The sequence below is a fragment of the Poecilia mexicana genome, unplaced genomic scaffold (genome assembly GCF_051168715.1).
Source record: "Poecilia mexicana isolate PSO_F unplaced genomic scaffold, ASM5116871v1 scaffold_19, whole genome shotgun sequence".
Classification (NCBI taxonomy): domain Eukaryota; kingdom Metazoa; phylum Chordata; class Actinopteri; order Cyprinodontiformes; family Poeciliidae; genus Poecilia; species Poecilia mexicana.
In genome coordinates, this window is record NW_028263388.1 from 23,408,431 (window position 1) to 23,427,324 (window position 18,894).

The 18,894-nt window shown below is 37.3% G+C and overlaps 3 protein-coding genes across 4 annotated transcripts; all 3 read right to left on the minus strand.

Annotated features, from left to right (window-relative positions):
• Nucleotides 1-200: 200 nt before the first annotated feature.
• LOC106925967 (sesquipedalian-1-like) lies at nt 201-5,171 on the minus strand. 2 transcript variants are annotated; one of them, XM_015000564.2, is made up of 4 exons: nt 5,011-5,171; nt 4,537-4,648; nt 1,385-1,688; nt 201-736 (listed from the first exon to the last, which is right to left on the minus strand). In XM_015000564.2, exons 2-4 carry the CDS (start codon nt 4,615-4,617, stop codon nt 366-368), a joined length of 756 nt encoding a protein of 251 aa, XP_014856050.1. In that variant the 5' UTR covers nt 4,618-4,648; nt 5,011-5,171; the 3' UTR covers nt 201-365. The 2 variants fall into 2 exon arrangements, with proteins under 2 accessions (XP_014856050.1, XP_087872736.1); XM_088016610.1 differs by lacking the exon at nt 5,011-5,171 and adding an exon at nt 4,888-4,982.
• A 1,201-nt stretch (nt 5,172-6,372) lies between these two features.
• LOC106925966 (uncharacterized) lies at nt 6,373-11,475 on the minus strand. Its single transcript, XM_015000562.2, has 3 exons — nt 11,370-11,475; nt 10,247-10,437; nt 6,373-9,004 (listed from the first exon to the last, which is right to left on the minus strand). Exons 2-3 carry the CDS (start codon nt 10,434-10,436, stop codon nt 8,205-8,207), a joined length of 990 nt encoding a protein of 329 aa, XP_014856048.1. The 5' UTR covers nt 10,437; nt 11,370-11,475; the 3' UTR covers nt 6,373-8,204.
• A 725-nt stretch (nt 11,476-12,200) lies between these two features.
• pkmyt1 (protein kinase, membrane associated tyrosine/threonine 1) lies at nt 12,201-18,882 on the minus strand. The gene is made up of 8 exons (XM_015000560.2): nt 18,760-18,882; nt 17,151-17,567; nt 16,319-16,556; nt 15,959-16,238; nt 14,454-14,560; nt 14,203-14,375; nt 13,906-14,123; nt 12,201-13,464 (listed from the first exon to the last, which is right to left on the minus strand). Exons 2-8 carry the CDS (start codon nt 17,523-17,525, stop codon nt 13,119-13,121), a joined length of 1,737 nt encoding a protein of 578 aa, XP_014856046.2. The 5' UTR covers nt 17,526-17,567; nt 18,760-18,882; the 3' UTR covers nt 12,201-13,118.
• Nucleotides 18,883-18,894: the final 12 nt, after the last annotated feature.

Here is an 18,894-nt window from a genome sequence, read left to right on the forward strand (position 1 = left end):
TTGTCAAGGAAAATACATCAAAACTTTAATGGCTATGAGCCTGTGTGTACTGCAGTAAGTCCAAGTCAACTCAAATTTGATTTAAAAATTAATATTGCATCCATGTTCACAGTTATTCTTTAACCAGAACTGTATTTTATAGATTACAGTGTAAAAATGTAACAAAGGAATAACTTCACACTAATGATCAACATAGCAAAGAGATTATAGATAATTTATTGAACAATGTATGGTAGGAAAACATAAAAACAGAACAAAGCAAATACATTAAACTAAACTTTTCCTGTTTCTAATGAAATAAAAGGTTTGAAATATTGCAAACATGATTTAACACAATGATTAAAAACCAAGAACTTAAAATTTCTTTATCCAAGATCTATCAGGCTTTCCTCCAGAGCTGGTTCATCGCCGCCTCTTCTCCTGGACCAATCAGCAATCAGTTTCTTCACCTCCTTTCCAAAGTCTTCATGCATTTTACTGAAATCTTCCTCTGGATCTAAAGACAAACCCGAGTACTCCAGCATCAGCAGAGCAGGCGTGCTGACAGGCGGCAGGTTCGAGTTCTTCTTAGGCCGCAGTCTGGGTGATTTCTTAGAAAACGCTCTGGCCGCTGAAATGTTTGAAGGTTGAAGCATTTGGTTGGAGACTCCTGCTTCCACAGAGTTTGGTCCTGATGTGTGAAAGTTTGGCATTGTGAACGGCCGGTGGAGTTGGCTGGGATGCAACTGCAAGGCATCTACAAAAGAGGAAGAAAAGATGGACTGAAACATGACAGAAAGACAACGGAGCTCCAAAAAGTCAGATGGTTAAAATGATGACTCAAAAATCTGCTTGTAGCCACAATAACAACAATGGCTGAGGCAGAGCAGGCCCAAGGCATATGAGAGTTAAGTGACTGCTTGGGGTCCCCACACCACCACAGGCCCCCAAGAGCATCAAGGTTGCATATACAGTATAGATATAAATACATAGATCAAATTATCAATCTTTGATATTTTATTTATTGGGCCGATACCAATATGTAAAACAAAAAAAAGACAAATTGACCAATACCAATGTTAGTGCCGATATATTGTGAATCCCTGTAATTTAAAGTTTATTGATCTTTGAAAGTGTTTTCTTGCATTATTATGCCAATATTGTTATATTGCTTGAAAATGTAATCAAAATCACAATATTATTGGTTATTGCAATAACTTTTGGGGCAATTTATCGTGCAGCAGCATTTATCAGGCCTAGTCAGAACAATCGGTAACTAAATGAATCAGTACTTGCAGCCCAAGTCTGCATATCTGTACCACAGCGAGACTGGTGCCAGACGTAGAGGCTGTAATCGGTGACTAAGAGCCAGAACAAAGGTTTCTCTCACTCCCCCGTCTCTCACCTCTGTACTGCTTCTCCATGTCCGTCACCAGCAGGGCCAGGTAGCTGTGGCTGGCCGACAGGAGAGCCTTGATCCAGCTCTCCTGGCTCGCCTGGTCCTCCGCCGAAAACTTGTAGGTCCGGAGTCCCGGCTCGCTCCACACCAGGGAGAAGGCAAACTGCTCCTCGGACTCGCACAGCTGGACGGTGCAGCCCTCCAGAACAATGACTCCAACCACGTCCCTGTCCCCCGGGCGCTCCTTGTAGAAGAGGAGGTTTCCCTTCAGCACGAACCAGCGCTTCTGATACGAAGTCTTTATCTCACCCTGTGACACACGGTGCGGTTCACTGAGCAGATTACACATCTCTCACTTACACAACAGCTTTGAAGCAATCTGTAGTCTGCAAAGAGGATACGTTGCGCATGTTTTCTTAATTTTAATTGCAAAAATATTGTGTTGGTTTGTAATAACAAGAGTGTGGAAAGGGGTTGAAATCAGCTCACAAAACAATAACTTTACATCAGAGTTTTAATAGTTTTGGCTCTTGTCTCTGGCTCCCACATCAACTGAGTTTAATTCAATGTTGAAACCGGTTTCATGTTGAAACCGAGTTTAAATTCAGTAAAACCTTCTAACTACTCAAATGTGAAGGTTTCTGTTATCTGTGGCATCCCCCAAGGCTGGAGTTATTTTGGTTTAGCTCCCATTATTCAATCCAGAGCTTAATTTCTGTTTCCGACCTAACTCTGGGTTCACTTCTAAAAATCCCAGTCTTGTCCCGTTCAAATAAGAAATATTTTTAAATTAATCAGACTTGTGTGGCCATCCGTAAAGCTAAAAAAACACATTGTCTGTCATTGTAAACAAGACTAGACAAAGCTTTACTGAAGCGTTTATAAGCCATACAGAAGAGTTGTTCGACCAAAACACGCAACCTGGTATATTTCCTGTTTTGTATTAACTAAACCGGCTTCTTGTGAATTTTAAAAACTGAAGTTATTATCTATAGATCAGAACAGGAACGAAGTAGAGTCAGCACAGAGTCAATACAAACTACTGAAATGGCCTGAAATCTGGGTGTAGTGATGGACCTGGACCTTCAGCGCCACATAAAGACAGTTACAAAGTCAGTCTTCCATCAGCTGAAGAACATTTCCAAACTACAAATGTCCCAACAAGATCCTGGAAAACTCATCCATGCATTTATCTTTAGTTGAAATGATCACAATGCCTTCAGGTCTAGTTCAAATCTGCTCTGCATGCCCAGAATCAAAACCAAACATGGAGAAGCAGCATTCAGTTTATACTCCTCTAATCTGGAGCAAACGCCCAGAAAACTGCAACTGCTCCAGTTTGTACCAATTGTTTATTGACTAAATGAATACAATGGGTAGCCATTCTGGGGCTTTTACTGATTGTTCCTGCCAAATAAATTCATAAATTTTAAATTAAGGGGGGGGAAAGCAAAATATTTGCTAAGAGTTGCTTTTAATTACTCATCACAGTAGTCAATTATTTTGTTTTTATCATGTAAAGCACATTAATTTGTTTTGTTTGTTGAAATGTGTTGGACAAATAATCTTGACTTGTGGATATTTTTATTAATGCTCCCATATTTAGCCATGAAAAGTTTGACTCCTGCAGGATTGTCACATGTTCTGACTAAACTATCAGCTTTCCTCCTTTTTTCATTCCTAAAATCCAAACTTATGAGTCATTTCTCAGTCTGGAGATTGAATTCAGTTTGAGGCCCGAAGGCAAACGAACTATGTGTCTTCAGAGACGCATTTATTTCCGTTTTGAAAAACAGAGTTTAACCCATTTAGCCTAGAATATGCATAGAGTTTACTCTAGCATCAGTGTTTGTATATCTTTATGTTTAAAGTTACAAACTGAGAGTCAATCCAAAATACTCTGACTTTTACAGATACTAATAATTTTACATCATTGCTGGAGACGAGTTGTATCTAGTTACTGTTTGGTTAACGACTCGGTAAATTTCCTTGTTTCCAAAGTAAATAATAGAGGCTGAAAAGTTTGTCTACAATATTTAACAAAATGGTTGCCTGCTGTTTTATTTGGAACAAAAATGTTGAAAAAAATAAAATAATATACAGTTACCTGATTAAAAGTATATATCAAATATTAAAATGAAAGAGTGGAAATATTAAACATAATATTTTCATAGAAAGTCACATAATATTTCCTAATAATGTTCTGTAATCTGCAATACAAAAATAAAATGAATTTGTGAAGTAAATGCAATTACATTTTCATCTCTTTAAAAAGGTCTAGTTTGAAAAAGTGACAGGAAATGTTCAATGCATACATTTCATGATGTTTTTGTTGTGGGTTAATGTTTAATGGGGAATGCAACATAAAGTGTTTTTATGTTTTTGAAGTTGGTTTCTACTTCAAGGTTGACTGGTCAAATAAATCCACCTACTAAAATATATTAATAATTTATAGATCAAAGGGGTCACATCCCAAGTTGAAACATTGGTCAAAATGGGATTTTAAAACACTAGCTGCGTCATTTACCAGATAATTTAAATTATGAAAATAAATCGTCTCAATGAAAACAGGCCAAATAAAATAAAATTAAAGAAAATGGGTTTTGTGGTTTTTCAGCGCTATCGAAACAAGTCATTTCACGGCACACAGTCACTGTGATAAACAGCCGGATGTTACTACTTGCGAAAACGACGAAGAGCGGGATGGTGGCGCTTCTAGCTTACAGCTCTCTAAGTTTATATAAAGTTGTGTTGACTTCATATCTGTTCTGTAAAATTGCCGATTACAATTTCCCCAAAGTATTTGTGGCTACAATGCCTGAATAAAAGTCAAAGCCTCCTCTCTGACGCTGATTAATGAGTGCTAGCATCATGGCTAACTTATGAATAAGTCTCATTTTTACGGTCCCTGCCATTATTTTTTATGACTTATGGCACGAACAAGTTTATTCATGTGTGATTTTAATTTAAATTTACTTAACAGAAACACCACAACTGCGAGATTGTACTTTTCGACATCGGCATTAGAAATATTTTGCATATTGGTAATGGAACCGCAGCTATTTTTGTGTTTTGCAACGTGTCACATCTATAAACCGTGAAAACATAACATATAAAACGTGTTTTATTTTTGAGAAACTTCAGATGTTGGTGTTTACCTTTTTGGACAGGTATCCCTCTTTGTCCACAGGTGAGTTGCAAGATTCAAAGTAGTTGACAACCTTTTCATCAATCTTCATTTCAACATTGCAGGGTGTTCAGAACATAAACCTGTAGCACACATAAACACAGTTTGAGCCACTTCCGCGTCTAACTGATCCGACAACTAATTATGACCATGACTGTTACAAACTGTGACTCAGTTCAAAAGAACTGGATTTTTCTCCCTTGTTTCACACCAGAGTTAATCCAACCTACAGACTTTATTATTATTTTCAAAACATTACTGTTAGTTTTCAGTAACGATAAACATTTTCATTTATTAGCGGCGCTCATGTCGCCGCTTATACCTGCCCAGCTGTTTTACTTAAAGCGCCAGCGTCGCTTAAAAACAAAAACTGACTCAGACGAAATTTCTGAAGAAATTGGGAAGCGAGAAAACGTTTCCATCAGCAAGGGTATTGGTTACTCACCTTTCCGTAAAGCGTGTTGCAGTTTCCTCCCTTGGGTGTGTGTGTGTGTGCATGTGTGTGTGAGAGAGAGAGAAACAAAGAGAGAGAGAGAGAGCGTGTGTGTGTGTGTGTGTGTGTGTAGCTGCTTCCTGGTCCGGCTCCACGTCAACTCACTTGAGCAAATAAAGCTTTCAATATATTTATGCGTGCAAATAATACAATCTTACAGGTTTAAGATAACACTTTCCTTTATATTTTAATAATTTTACTCATTTTCAATGCATGTTTTCCTATAATTAGAAATACATTTAATGTTTGGCTCCGTGTCACGGAGTTGCGTAATCATGCGGTTTCTATTGCAGAGCGACGCGCTTGTTTCAAAATCTACTTTCGAAACCTTCAAAATAAAGTGTTGCAAACTGCCTTTCATGGGAATTTAATATGAATTTCAACCATTAAAAAATCCTAAGCAAAATGAATCAATAGTGCATGTCAAGAAATATGGGGTGCCATTTGAAAAGTCACAAAGTTTAAAAAAAAAGCAATAATTGAGTTTATTTAGCCCGTCATAAAGGAAAGAAAATGTGTGTTAATTTTTCAGTTATATTTCCACAATGTTACTATATTAATTAATGTCAAATCCAAATAAAATACTTAACTTTCAAACTAAGTATTTAACTTTCAAATTAAATGTTTAGCTAGATAGCTAAATATTTAATTTGAAACTAAATGTTCAAGTCTTAACTGAATAGCTTTCAAACTAAATATTTAACTATTAAGCTCCAAATTAAATATTTATTTAGCAAATATTTAGATTCAAGTTAAATATTTTGTTTGTTTATGTCCACATTTAATGTTTATTTTGCTAAAGAAATATTTGGCTCCAAATTATTTTGCTAATATTTTCCAAACTGTACATTTAATTTTTCCAAACTTTTCTTGCTAAATAGTTAACTAAATATTTATTTTTCAAACTATAGACTTAATTTTCAAATGAAATATTTAGCAAGCAGGCTAAATATTTAGTTTGGAAGATAAATATTTTATTTGAAAATTACTGTGTATTTTGGAAAATGGTCTAGAACTAAATATTCAGTCAGTAAAATAAATATTTAATTTGGAGCTAAATATTTAGTGATTAAAATATTTTAAAATTCTCATCGTGCTCTCTGATAGAATAACACCCTGGGTGCAGAGCCATACGACCCGAGCTCAGAGGCTCAGAGGATGAAAGAGAGACCACCCGCGGAGGGTGAGAAGGGAATTTTCTTATATATATATATATATATATATATATATATATATATATATATATATATATATATATATATATATATATAAAAGCTTCATATTTACAAAGAAACAAAAAGTAACGCACAGTAATTATTTGTAACCATCTTTATTGGTTAATTGAAATTAAATCAAGACATCTAGTTGTGTAATGTTTGCACTTTAAATTCATATATTACTCTCAGATTACTAACCACTGATAAAACTGGTTAAAAAAAAAACTGAGAAAAAAGCATCGGCTAAGTCAACAAGTTTGTAATAAATGATAACAGGCTGTTAAAGATTTAACTGGCTAAAAATAATTAACTCAGCCAATTTGAGTGTTTCAAAAATAAATGTTTGAACTGTTTAGGCTTCAGGACAATAGAGTCAACCAGGAACAGGCGCCGCTGCATGCCCTACAGCTACAGAGATGAAGTTACAGAGAAATATTTTCCACCATGTAAACAACGATTATCAGCTTAAATATGGTGAAGCAGATTTACTGGATATGAATTCAAGTCACAGCAGTTTAAATGTGATGATGAACTGAGAATAACTTTTCCTTCATCATGCACTAATCTGGAGTTCATCAACATGAAAACTCATTGGGTCAAACTGTGTTCACTGTTTTAGCAACAGATTAATCTATTGATTATTTTGACGATTGATCGGATTACATAACTGTCGCATTCTGCAGATTTTTCATTTAAACACTAAAACTGGTTTTATGTAATATTAGAAATAGATTTAAAAATGCAAATAAACAATCTAATTCACTTTAAAATCAGAAAATAAACATTTTATTGCCTAAAATAGTGTTTTAGGCAAAGAACTATGAAAAACCCTTTTTGCTTCACTTATCAATACACAATAAGTTTAATTTGTTGCTTGTGTTTTCAATTAACTGATTAATAACTGGATAGCAAAAGGTTGTTAATACAGGTTTTCCCAGGATTTGAATTGGGTCAAGTTTAAACTAGTTACTTGAGAGGACCTGAGTAGAACATGTTTTTTTTTCATTTTACATGCAAAACGTATAATTTTTTGTGCAGTTTTGTCTTAATTACTGCTGTGAATATGTATTTTTTTTCAGCAAATGACCTTTTTTTCCTGAGTGTGTATACTCTACTTAACGATTTAAAAAATGACTAAATTAGTTGACGATTATTTCCATAATCGATTAATCACGATTAAACCGATTAATCATCTCACACATGCAGCAATTCGTACACAAAGCATCATCATAGCCGTGTATATGTGAAAAAGGAAGGCATTTGATAGACTGAGTAGCAAGATGGTGGGACATTTTGTTTCAAAAAACGCTAAAGCTACGTTCACACAGCAGGTCTTGACGATAATTTTTCGTTTTTTCCTGAAATCCAATTTTTACTTGTTTTTGTGTTATTCTTCAAACTACTGATTAAACTCGACCGTAATGAGACTTTTGTAGCATTGATTGTTTTTTTTTCAGACATAGTTCATAAAAAAGTTGCATCATTCCAATGTGTTGAATCCATAGCTCTTCTGTAAAATTGCCAACCACCATTTCCCCAAAACGCCGCAGACGTAGCCGCTCCCAAGTATACACCTCTTGTCACTCCAACATGCAGACGTCTCCCCTGGTTGGCCAATCGATGATGAATGCTAGCGCTATGGCTGAATTATGAATATATGTCATGTTACTGTTTACATTTGTCGCTGCCATGATTTTTAACAATAGGATATCTAAATTAGTTCCACATATTGAAATAGCACAGACAGAATATTTTTTGGGTGAAAAGATCCGAATTGGGCCGTTCTGTCTGTCTGCAGCGAAAAAGCTGGATATGGATATATGACACAGAAATCAAATTTGGGTTGCATTTGCCTGCTGTGTAAACGTAACCAAACAAATCTTGATCGAATATGTATAAGATCAGATGCAGGAAGGGTGCTGAGTCCATCTACTGCAGCTCTGTCCACGCTTGCTGCAGCTGCAGAGTTTCTACAATGTGAATCCGTTGGTGTCTCTTCAAGTTCTCTCCTCGGCTGAAGCTCTTCCCACACTGGCTGCAGTAGTACGGTTTCTCCCCCGTGTGGACCCTCTTGTGTTTCTTCAGGTCTCCCGCCTGGCTGAAGCGCCTCCCACACTGTATGCAGCCGTACGGTTTCTCCCCTGTGTGACACCGCTGGTGGATCCGCAGGTTGGCCACCCTGCTGAATGTTTTCCCGCACACGATGCAGAGGTGGAGGCCGCTTCTGCTGACACGATTCAAACTGATTTGTCTTCCGTTGACCGTGGAGGCCCTGTTGCCGTTGACGACGCCCTGCCTCCCATCGGGGGTGAGATTTGAATCGACGAAGACGAGTCCGTTTCGTTCTGCGCCGGCTTGTGGACCGGGATCTTTTGAAGAGCTGCAGCTCAAGTTGACACATCCAGCCAGCTGCTGTTGCTCCGTTTCCGTTTTGATGGCAGGAAGCTGGATCCCGCCAGTGTAAGAGCTGCACACGTTGTTGAATGACGCAGCGTCCGATTCCCTGGTTGCACAGCGCGACGCCTGGACTTCCTCACTTGTTGCTCTGCAGCGCTCACCTCCTGATTCGTGGTCGATGTGTTGTTCCTGCTTCACGGCGAGATCAGTGATCAGTGTTGGCTCTGTGGAAGTTTCATCTGGATGATGATTCTGAAAGAGGCTCAAATCCTGGTTTGGCTCATCCACATGATCCGTTTTCTCAAGAAACGGCTCCGTCGAAGAGAGAACAGCTGCAAACGTAGAAAAAAATAAAAGATTTTTATCCATCATGAAACTTAAGATGCCTGAACAACAACCATTAATGCAAATTCACTCATTATTTGGAAATTTTGCGTGGATTTGCAATCTTCAATCACCGCAACTTTTCCACACTGTAAAAATGATTTACTGACTCCACTTGACTCAGTCTAGTTTTATTGTTGCTTCTCTCAGTTATCAACATTAACTGTCAAGTTCGAAACACTTAAAAACTATTGATACAGCAATCTCTCTTTAACTATTATACTGAAATTTTAAACTTAATTAAATTTACATTACTACATGTATTTTTTCCATATGCATTTTCATAAGTTTTTAACTAATTTCTAAGTTAAGTCAACTTTGTAGTGTCTGTTTTACGTTAAAATGTTTATTCTTATTATGAGTTATGTTATCCAGTCTAAATTAGTTTTATGGGCATTATTTTACTCAAGTCAGGAAAGTTTCAAAATTCACGCGTTAAAATTTTTACAAATTTCCACACAAAAAAAAATTTAAAAAAATTTCTAACTTCTGAAAATTTAGGCCTTTTAAATTTTCTGAAGGAAAATAATTAGAAAAAAACAATAAAATTTTATTTACTCATAACTGGAAAGAAAGAAAATCTGACAAATCACCTTATTTTCTGTATTTTCTTCTTTTCTGAACAAATTTTAAATTTTAACCGTTAAAATTCTGTCCTGTTGCGGGAAGACAATTAGATTTGACACAATTAATTCTGATCAATCAAATATTGAAGTAATCATCAACAAATTTAGTAACAAAATCGTTGCTAACTGGAGCATAGAGACTAAAAAAAAACATTTGAACAAACTGAACAAAAATATAAACATTTTGCATTTAAGATAAAAAAAAAACTTAAAAGCAATGCTTTGCTATTTTACTTTAGACATTAAATATGTATTTAATTTTAAAAAAGAATTGAATTCTTAGTTTATTTGCATCTTTTAATGCTTTTCTCATATTTTCTAAAGAATGCTAAAGAGGTTAAAATGTGCCAGATTTTTTAAATGATTAATCAAATAATTGTCAGAATAATCAGTTACTAAATAAATCTTTAGTTGCAGCGTTAGCAGCAGTTTACCAAAAATAAAGGTTTAAAAAATTGTGCAACTTTGACCGCAACCTTTTGAAATAGGTGCCGCAAAATCAGTAACTTTACCTGAAACTATTGCATGAAACATCCTGGAGGGACTGAACGATGCATAACCCACCTGTGTTTTCTTTGGCGAGTCTGACCTGCAGCTCCAGCAGCTGTCGTTTCAGACTTTCGTTTTCTCTCTGTGTTCTGAAGGTTCTTTGTTGGTACTCGCACACCGTCTCTTTCACCAGCACCAGAACCTCCTGCACAGCTTCAGTCAGCAGTTTGGCCACACGGGCATTCAGACGTTCCAGTTTAGACATCCTAAAAACATAAAAACAGATAAAGATTAGAAAAAGTATGAGCAAATGATTGAACCATTCAATTCTGGCTGCATTAATCCAACTAGTTGAGTAAAACATCTTTAGCAGGCGCTTAATTATGCTTGATTGATTGTTTATCATTAAGAAACTAGTTTTACAGCAGTTTTAAATCCTTTTCATTTTTCTGAAGGAAAATAATTAGAAAAAACTAACATTTTATTTTATTGTGATCACTTTATTTTGAAATAAAGTGATCAAAACTTATTTATACTTCAACATAATTAAATTTCTTGAGAAAAATATCACCCAGTTTCACTGCATCAACTTTAGAAATGCCGTGTGGTGATGACGACTTGCTGAAGTTTAAACATCCTAAACAAAGCAACTAACCCCCTAAGTCAGCGTCTCCAAGGAAAAACCTAATTTAAAAACCCAATTTTTAATCAAATCAATGTGGAGTCTTGGGTCTTACTGATCAAATCTTTATCTAAATTTCCAACATCAAACAATAATAACGTTAATTTATAATTATAAAATTCTAATTATGTCCAAGCTTGATGTTCCCAATTTGCTTTCTAAGCTTTATAGCTATCAATTTGACATTAAATATACCTTAAATATCAACGCTAACTGATGCAGTACATATTTTCCGAATTATTAATTTAAACTAAGCTAAAATTATAACAATTTATGTACTAAAACAGGATACATTTGCATCACTTTCCAGTCTGAATCTGTTATAAACAGCAGCTGAGCTTCTGGTCCTGCTTAACGTGGGCAGCTAGCATTAGCAACATTAGCTCCGCTCCGTCAGGATTTGCTTTAACATCCCGAAGATCGAAAGATCCAGAAACATGGCGACATTTCATCTGGTTCAGCTCACACCCACACATGTATATTAAATATTATATTACAAAACATGATGATACTAACCTAGGAACACCTTTGTGAGCCCAGAAAGCGCGCCGGAAGTTACGTCAAATCTCGATTCCCTTTCAGAATAAGAGCTTCCGCCCCATTCCGAAACTTTAATTTTCAAAATACAGCGTGGCTAACGGTTCATAGCCGCGACCCAGGTAAACTAAATATTTAGCTTCCTGACTACTACCTAACTGAAAGCTAACTACTGTGTAGCTTTCCAATACTGAATTTGCATATTTGAATAAATATTTCAGATTTTCAATTCAAATTTAGCTCATGTTTAGCTTCAAATTAAATTTGAAGCTAAAATTCAAATTTAGCTTTGAATGTTGAAAGCTCAATTGAATAGTTAGCTTTCAAATATTGAACTTGAAAGTTAAATATAGCTAAATAAAGCTAGATAAATATTCAGCTGGTGAATTAAATATTTAGTTTGGAACTCTTACATGTGTGGCCGGTATGACGGGCCAAATTAAATCAAATTATTGCTATTTTTTTACTGTGTAACTTTACAAATGGCACCCCTAGTATACAGATGAAGATGGCACTTTGATTTGATTGATAAAACAGTATTTGAACGCACAAATGTTTTTTTAAAAAGTTGTACTAATGGGGCCTATGGTAGATAGACGGTGGGCCAAATTTGGCTCCAACACCTTAAGTTTGACATAGTTTAAGGTGAATATTTAGTGAAGATAACTTCATCCAGCAGTTATAACTCCGAGGTATCTAGCATTCAGTATATGGCTGACATCTAGTGGTAATGATGTAAAACACAACTCATTCATTTATTGTTGATTTCAGATTTAAACCACAAAAAAGAACAAACCAGACAAGACAAAGTTTATGTTTTCCGAAGCTTTATAGCCACAGCATGCATCACAAATTAAGTGTACCCTCTTGCAGACTATAAGCACATTTACTCTGGAGACCATCATGCAACTTGTAACTTATTTCAGTGTAAATCAAACCATTTGGGGAAACTATCCGCACAAAAACACAAATGTAAAAAAAAAAAAGTGTTGTAAGGTCTGATTACACGTTCAGACCTTTTACCTGGATCCCTTCTTTTTCAAATACGCTCTAACCCTCCCGTGCCCCCCCAAAAAATGGCAGGAAAATAGAAAAGTTCACAAAAATCCAACACTAAATAATATGGCGCCCCCTGGTGGACACGTTTCTTTTTACTGGTTGTTTCATTGGCAATATTGAAAACAGAAAGTATTTCTGCTGCAATATAAGGTTTTTCCATGTATGTTAATATGTTGTTAGTAAAACATCTGACCCTTGAAATGATTTTTGTTCAACTCCTAACCAATGAGTCAAGACCAGTAGAAACTATTGATGAAACCAAAAATGTGGAAATTTCCTGTTGTTTTTTTTTAGCAATAAGCATCAGTCTGAAGCCCTTTTTATGCTGTGGATCTCTAAAGATAAACAGATTTGATTAAAAAAAATTAGGACAAATGTAATGTATTTTTAATGTAATGAATTTTGGCCCTCTGATGGTTTGCAGACGGTTTTGGACACACCTGAACTAATAGATCAAGTTCTAATCACTTCAGAATGCATAAACACTTTTTCATTGAGGAACTTTAAAGGTATTTGTGGTTTTAAATTGACATTTGTTATAACAGCGACTGTGTACAAAAGAGAAATTGCTAATTTATTGCAAGGGAATAGGATAAACCCCACTTTGTCCATTAGGGGGCGCCGTAAAATAAACTCTTTAGTTCCAAAGAGGCTTAAGAAAAAATGTCCTCAAGGCTGTCCCTCCAGAGTCGTTTCCTCAAACAGGCTGAGGAGGTTCTTTGGTTCAAAGTTGGGCCGCGGCGCCGCTGCCGCCTCGTCCGCCCGGACCCGGCCGCGGCGGCGCCGCTCGGTGGACGCTGTGGACGGGGAGCCCAGGTGGCGCTCTGCGTGTATGGGGCTGACGTCGGGGGTGAGTTTGTGGCAGGAGTTGTTCAGGTGGGAGCTGGCCGGAGTCAGAGGCAGGCTACAGGACGACCAGCTGCCCAGAACCGACTGGGTGGAGTGGACCGGGCCGCGGACCGGAGAACCCGGCAGAGGAGTGGATGTGCTTTCTACCGACAGTCCAGATTTAATTCTGAGGGAAAAATGAAAACAAAAAAAAGAAGAGTTAGATAGATAATTTATATTAGTTAAAACTACAGTAAATATCTGAATGAATGTTAACTTTAATAAAAGATGAAAAGATTATTATTCAACAGACAACTTCAGTGATTTCTGCATATACTGTACTGACATATGAATATATTCTGGTATTAATACAATAATAATATAATTAATACGTATCATTCTGGTAATTTTACAGCTTTATTCTCATATTATGACTTTTTTGTTGTCTTATTTCAACTTCATGTTGGCAAAGCTCCGATTTTATTTTCATTTTATTGAGACTTTGTTCCGACTTTATTCTTGCATCGCTATGGCTCTTCTCGTATCATTCCGACTTCATTCCCGTCTGATTATTACTTTATTCTGGTATCTTTGCGATTTTATTCTGAACCTGTTAATGAGCCTGTACCTGTTTGAAAAGGTGGGGGAAAGTTCTGGGTCTGAGTGATGCAGAAAGACTCCGTCGTCCTCTGGACTTCCTGGGTCGTTGTGCAGGGAACTGAGGGACAGCGTCACGTCTCTGTCCCAGCTGTCCTTCGGCGGCGTACACGGCTCCGGCTTCGACCAACAAGGCAGAAACGGCAAGCGAACCGAGGAGAGGAGCTTGCAACCGAAGCACACCACGAACTGAAGAGAAATCAAACATTAAAAACCTTTGCGGTGATTAAACGTACATATGATGCAGAATTCAGACTGGAACCAGTACTTGGCAGAAGGACACCACTGTCAGCATGGTCTCAGCCACCATCAGGTAAATCCGCCTTTTCCATCTGCGTTTCCTGACGCATGGCAGAGCGAGAAGCTGAGAGATTGTTGGTCTTTCGTTTGGTTCTGGGTCCAGCATCATCCTGAGGACGGACTGAAGCTCAACAGACAGGCCTGGAAACACGGGCAGAAAGAAAAGCTCCTCGTTTCATCCGGACAGATTCATCACTGGCAGACGGGGGCGGATGTTACCGTTGGTGAACTCTGAGGGAAGGTGGCCCTGTCGGAGCTGCTGCCATCCTTCGCCGCCGTTTGGAACTTCCAGGTTACAGGCGAGCTCCAGAATAGAAACACCCAAACTAAGAGCATAAAAAAGAGTTTTTATTAAACTTAAACTATCAGTGTTTAAGGCATTGTGAACAGGTTGGGATAGGTTTATCATCTATACAAAACATGTGTAAGTAAGTAATCAGAACTTAGTCTGATCAGTTCTGCCTATTTTGAGCTCCTTCAGAATTCGGGCTCTGTCACTTTAAATCCCGATAAGCTGCTGTTGGCCACGCCCCCCAGTTCAATGTTTGCTCAGGTGTGAAAATGGCAGCAAAGTACGACGCTGTATTAGAGCAATTGTAGATAGAAAAAAAAGGGAGTAAATTTTTGCTGAAAAATCTAAAATTTTCTATAAAACAAAAACAAGAAAATTTTTGAGTTTGAAAAGTCAGAAATTTACTGGAAAAAAATTTAAATTTTGAAATTAATCTTAGAATTTTTCTAGAAAAAAAAAAAAAAAGACATTTCCGAGTTTGAAAAGTTCCAAATTTGCTATGAAACCCCCCGCCCCCAGAAATTTTCTAGACATTTTTTTTTAAATCCGAGTTTCAAAAGTCAAGTTTTTCTGAATTTCTGATTTTTCTTTCTAGCAACTCTAGAAAGATTCTGAGATTAATCTTACAATTTCTGAGTGTTATGGCGGAAATTTACTCGTCTTTTTTCCCCATCTACAATGGCCCTAATATGCCGTCGTAACAAACAGATGCACAACTATATAACTATATAATTATACATCTTTGAAAAGCATTAGTAGATCCTCCTGTACAACTAACAAGAATGCAGCAAGTGATAACTGGATGGTAAGTCAACAACTCTATATAACTGTATATAACTATTCATCTTTGAAAAGCATTAGTAGATCCTCCTGTACAACTAACGAGAATGCAGCAAGTGATAACTGGATGGTAAGTCAACAACTCTATATAACTGTATATAACTATTCATCTTTGAAAAGCATTAGTAGATCCTCCTGTACAACTAACGAGAATGCAGCAAGTGATAACTGGATGGTAAGTCAACAACTCTATATAACTGTATATAACTATTCATCTTTGAAAAGCATTAGTAGATCCTCCTGTACAACTAACGAGAATGCAGCAAGTGATAACTGGATGGTAAGTCAACAACTATAATGAAGAAGTGTGATTTCTATTACTAAGCTGCACAGGGTCAATTTATTTTCAAATTTATTGGCATTTATTGAGGCTTTTATCGAACAAATGAGGACAGTTTACCGTCATTAATTGGAATTTAGCACGACAAGAAATCAAAACTTAGAAATGTATCACAATAAATGATATATGATAATTGTTTTTTTTAAACAATTGAGTTGTTTTTAAGAACCAAATAGAAGCATAAAAAATGGCAAAATATGAGTTTTGCAGAATAGGTCCCCTTTAATATTCTCCATTTCTGCCCTGCCATACCTAAAAACATCCGCTGCAGGTCCATACTCGCCGCGCAGCAGCTCCGGCGCCATGTATCGCGGGTCTCCCTCCTGGACGTCCTCCTTCGTCTTCCTGTTTTTGGACTCTGCGCCGGTCTGGTTGACCTCAAACAGAAGCCCGAAGTCTCCCAGCTTCAGCCGCCCAGAATCAGTGATCAGGACGTTGGCGGGTTTGAGGTCCAAATGCACGAAACCATGAGAGTGCAGGTGCTGCAGGGCAGAAAGAAGGTCGCACAGGTAGCCCCACGCCGCCGGCTCGTCTGAATCAACCAGAAACAAAATGGCGGTCAGCAGGTGCAGAAACGATTGGGTTTCTGAATGAAGATGTTTTAAGGCTGACCTGGGCCGGGAGGCTTGTTCTCGGCGTGCAGCAGCAGGCTGGTGCTGCACAGCTCCGTCTGAATGTACAGGCGGCCGCTCTCTTCCCACGCCGCCACAAAATCCAGAACGTGAGGGTGAGGACAAATTCGCTCGTGGTTCCTGGCTTCCTTGACGCTTCGCTGCCTCTCGCCATTTCCCCTGAAGCGCTGGGCGGAGCGCTTCACGGCGTACAATCGCCCGTCTTTGTTGTTTTGCACCTGCAAAAATAAAGAAAATGCTTAAAGGGGAAGTATTATGTGTTTTCCAATAATTTTATAACACAATGTTACCTTCTGTTGTTTTAAAAATGCTGTAAATTTCAAATATGACTTAGAAATTTTAACGTCTTGAAATTGGGCCTCTGTCTCTTTAAGAAGCTCCTGCTCTTTCTGAAACTCCAACTTCAGCTTTTATTGTTGAGGATTTATACTCCAGTTAATTAATCTATAGCTAATTTAGTTGAGAATTATTTAATTAATCAGATTAATCACGATTAATTGTTTCAGTTCTAATTTTGGATTGACAGATTAATAATTGAATAATAAAGATGCTTAATTATTTCACTGAATTTGAACTAGGTGAAGCTAAAATGGGGATCTGGGTAGAAAATATTTTCTCTTAAATGCAAAATGTAAATATTTTTGTACAGTTTTGGCTTAATTACTGCTCTAAGTGTGTTGTTCTATCAACTGATTAGCCTTTTTTTGGAGTCTGTTTACTGAAAATTAATCAGTTTCTAACTTAGTTAATTATTTAATTAATCACAATTAATCGTTTTAGCCTTAATGTTTACCAATCCTAACATTGCTCACCTTGTAGACCTCTCCAAAGGATCCTCTCCCAAGAAGACCCAGATTAGTGAAGCACTGACCAAAATAGGACGTTTGCTTACTGGGATCATACACAGAGCTAGGCGGGGGAGATTTACTGAGCGAATCGGAGAGCGGCGTCCACGGCGACTGATGCTGAGGGAACATCCTGCTCAGCGGCGGGCATCCTTTGGAGGGCGGCAGCGGAGGGAGGCAGTAGGAGCCTCGAGGAGGGGAGGAGCAGGAGGCGCTGGACGTGGACGCCGAGGAAAACGGAAATCTGCGCTTCTTGAGGGAGAAGGACTGCTCTGCGTGGAATAGGTGTGCCGGGATGGGCCGGGGAACCCTGGACGTCGTAGTTTCCACGGCAACCGACATGGCGGGAGGACTTCTTCAGCTCTGTTCAATCAAGATGGCAGGCTGGAAAACAGAGGAACCAAATGTTGTACTCAAGCAAAAGTAGCACGACTTCAACATATTTTTACTCAAGTAAAAGTAAAAAGTATTCATCCAAGAAATTATTGAGTAAAAATGTATTTGGTGAAAAGTTTACTCAAGTATTTTTAATATTTATAAATTACATAATCAGACGGAACAAAATATAAACTTAAGTGGAAATGTTGGTATTTTAGCATGATAATGACAATAATTCATATAAGCAAGAAAAAAATAAAATCAGGCAAAAGAACATTTTTCCAAATCAGTTTCTTTCAATAAAAAACTTTTGAAACTTTAACTAAACTGCAGTTGTGTGTCTGTGTCTGGTGAATTTTTGGTTAAAAACATGTTTGTTTTTCATTCAGTGGGAAGAAAATCCAGAAATTTTACTCAAGAAGGAGTAGAAATACTTCAAAATAAGATTACTCAAGTAAAAGTAAAAAGTACAGCTCAGTAAAAATACCTTTAAAAGTATTTTTACTCAATCAAATGTAACTAATTTCTACCCAACTTTGCTGGAATATATTAAAACAAAACATTAAAAGGCTGGAAACAGATTTGAATCTGAGCCAATTTAACTGAGAAAAAAAAGAGTCCGGCAGTTTTAACTTAAACCTGTATTAAATAAAAAGCTGTGGTTTGCTGTTCCATTGTGATGACATCTCCAACATGTTTTAAGTTACAAAGAAAGCTGTTATTTCAGCAAAACCTGTTTAAGAACAGGAGAATGAGAGGCATAAAGTGATCAAAGATTTAAGAAGATAAATTAGTCTCTTGGCAAACCCAATGTGATCTAAAAAACGAGTCAAACAAACCCAAAAATGAGGCTAAAACTGAGCTAAATCAACAAGTTTCAAATATACAAATACTATAAAACTGTAGCAATTACAATAAACTCACTGACTTCACTGAGTTAACAACATTCTGTGGAAGTCAGCAGAAAAAGACGAAAAAGTGATTTGTATCCGCCACAATTCTCGATTAAAATTTGCTCAATTGTCATAAACGTGGACAACTGTCAAATCTGTAAAACATGTAGCTTACAATAACAACGCAGGCGGAGCAGCTGCAGACATAACGTCGCTAGCTAACTACCGCCCCGTCAAACCCCCTTTCCACCCTCTGACACCTCTGGGTTTAGTGAACAACATTAAATTAGTCACACGACACCAACCATAATCCAGTTTTCCTGATGGCTTCCAGTAGAAAATAATTTGTTTGCTGGTATCTCCTTCCAGAGCTGAGCGTACTGTCCTCTTTCAGCTCATAATCACCTGCTCGCGCCAAATTCTGAACAGTTTACGCAGCG

Coding starts and splice junctions, on each gene's coding strand:
- LOC106925967 (XM_015000564.2), bottom strand. CDS start 4,617: ATGAAGATTGATGAAAAGGTTGTCAACTACTTTGAATCTTGCAACTCA. Junction 1,689..4,536: donor AGGGATACCTGTCCAAAAAG/GTAAACACCAAC, acceptor CGTGTGTCACAG/GGTGAGATAAAGACTTCGTA. Junction 737..1,384: donor CATGGAGAAGCAGTACAGAG/GTGAGAGACGGG, acceptor CCTCTTTTGTAG/ATGCCTTGCAGTTGCATCCC.
- LOC106925966 (XM_015000562.2), bottom strand. CDS start 10,436: ATGTCTAAACTGGAACGTCTGAATGCCCGTGTGGCCAAACTGCTGACT. Junction 9,005..10,246: donor ACTCGCCAAAGAAAACACAG/GTGGGTTATGCA, acceptor CTACGTTTGCAG/CTGTTCTCTCTTCGACGGAG.
- pkmyt1 (XM_015000560.2), bottom strand. CDS start 17,525: ATGTCGGTTGCCGTGGAAACTACGACGTCCAGGGTTCCCCGGCCCATC. Junction 14,376..14,453: donor TCCCTCAGAGTTCACCAACG/GTAACATCCGCC, acceptor CCGTGTTTCCAG/GCCTGTCTGTTGAGCTTCAG. Junction 13,465..13,905: donor TCCCCCACCTTTTCAAACAG/GTACAGGCTCAT, acceptor TTTTTCCCTCAG/AATTAAATCTGGACTGTCGG.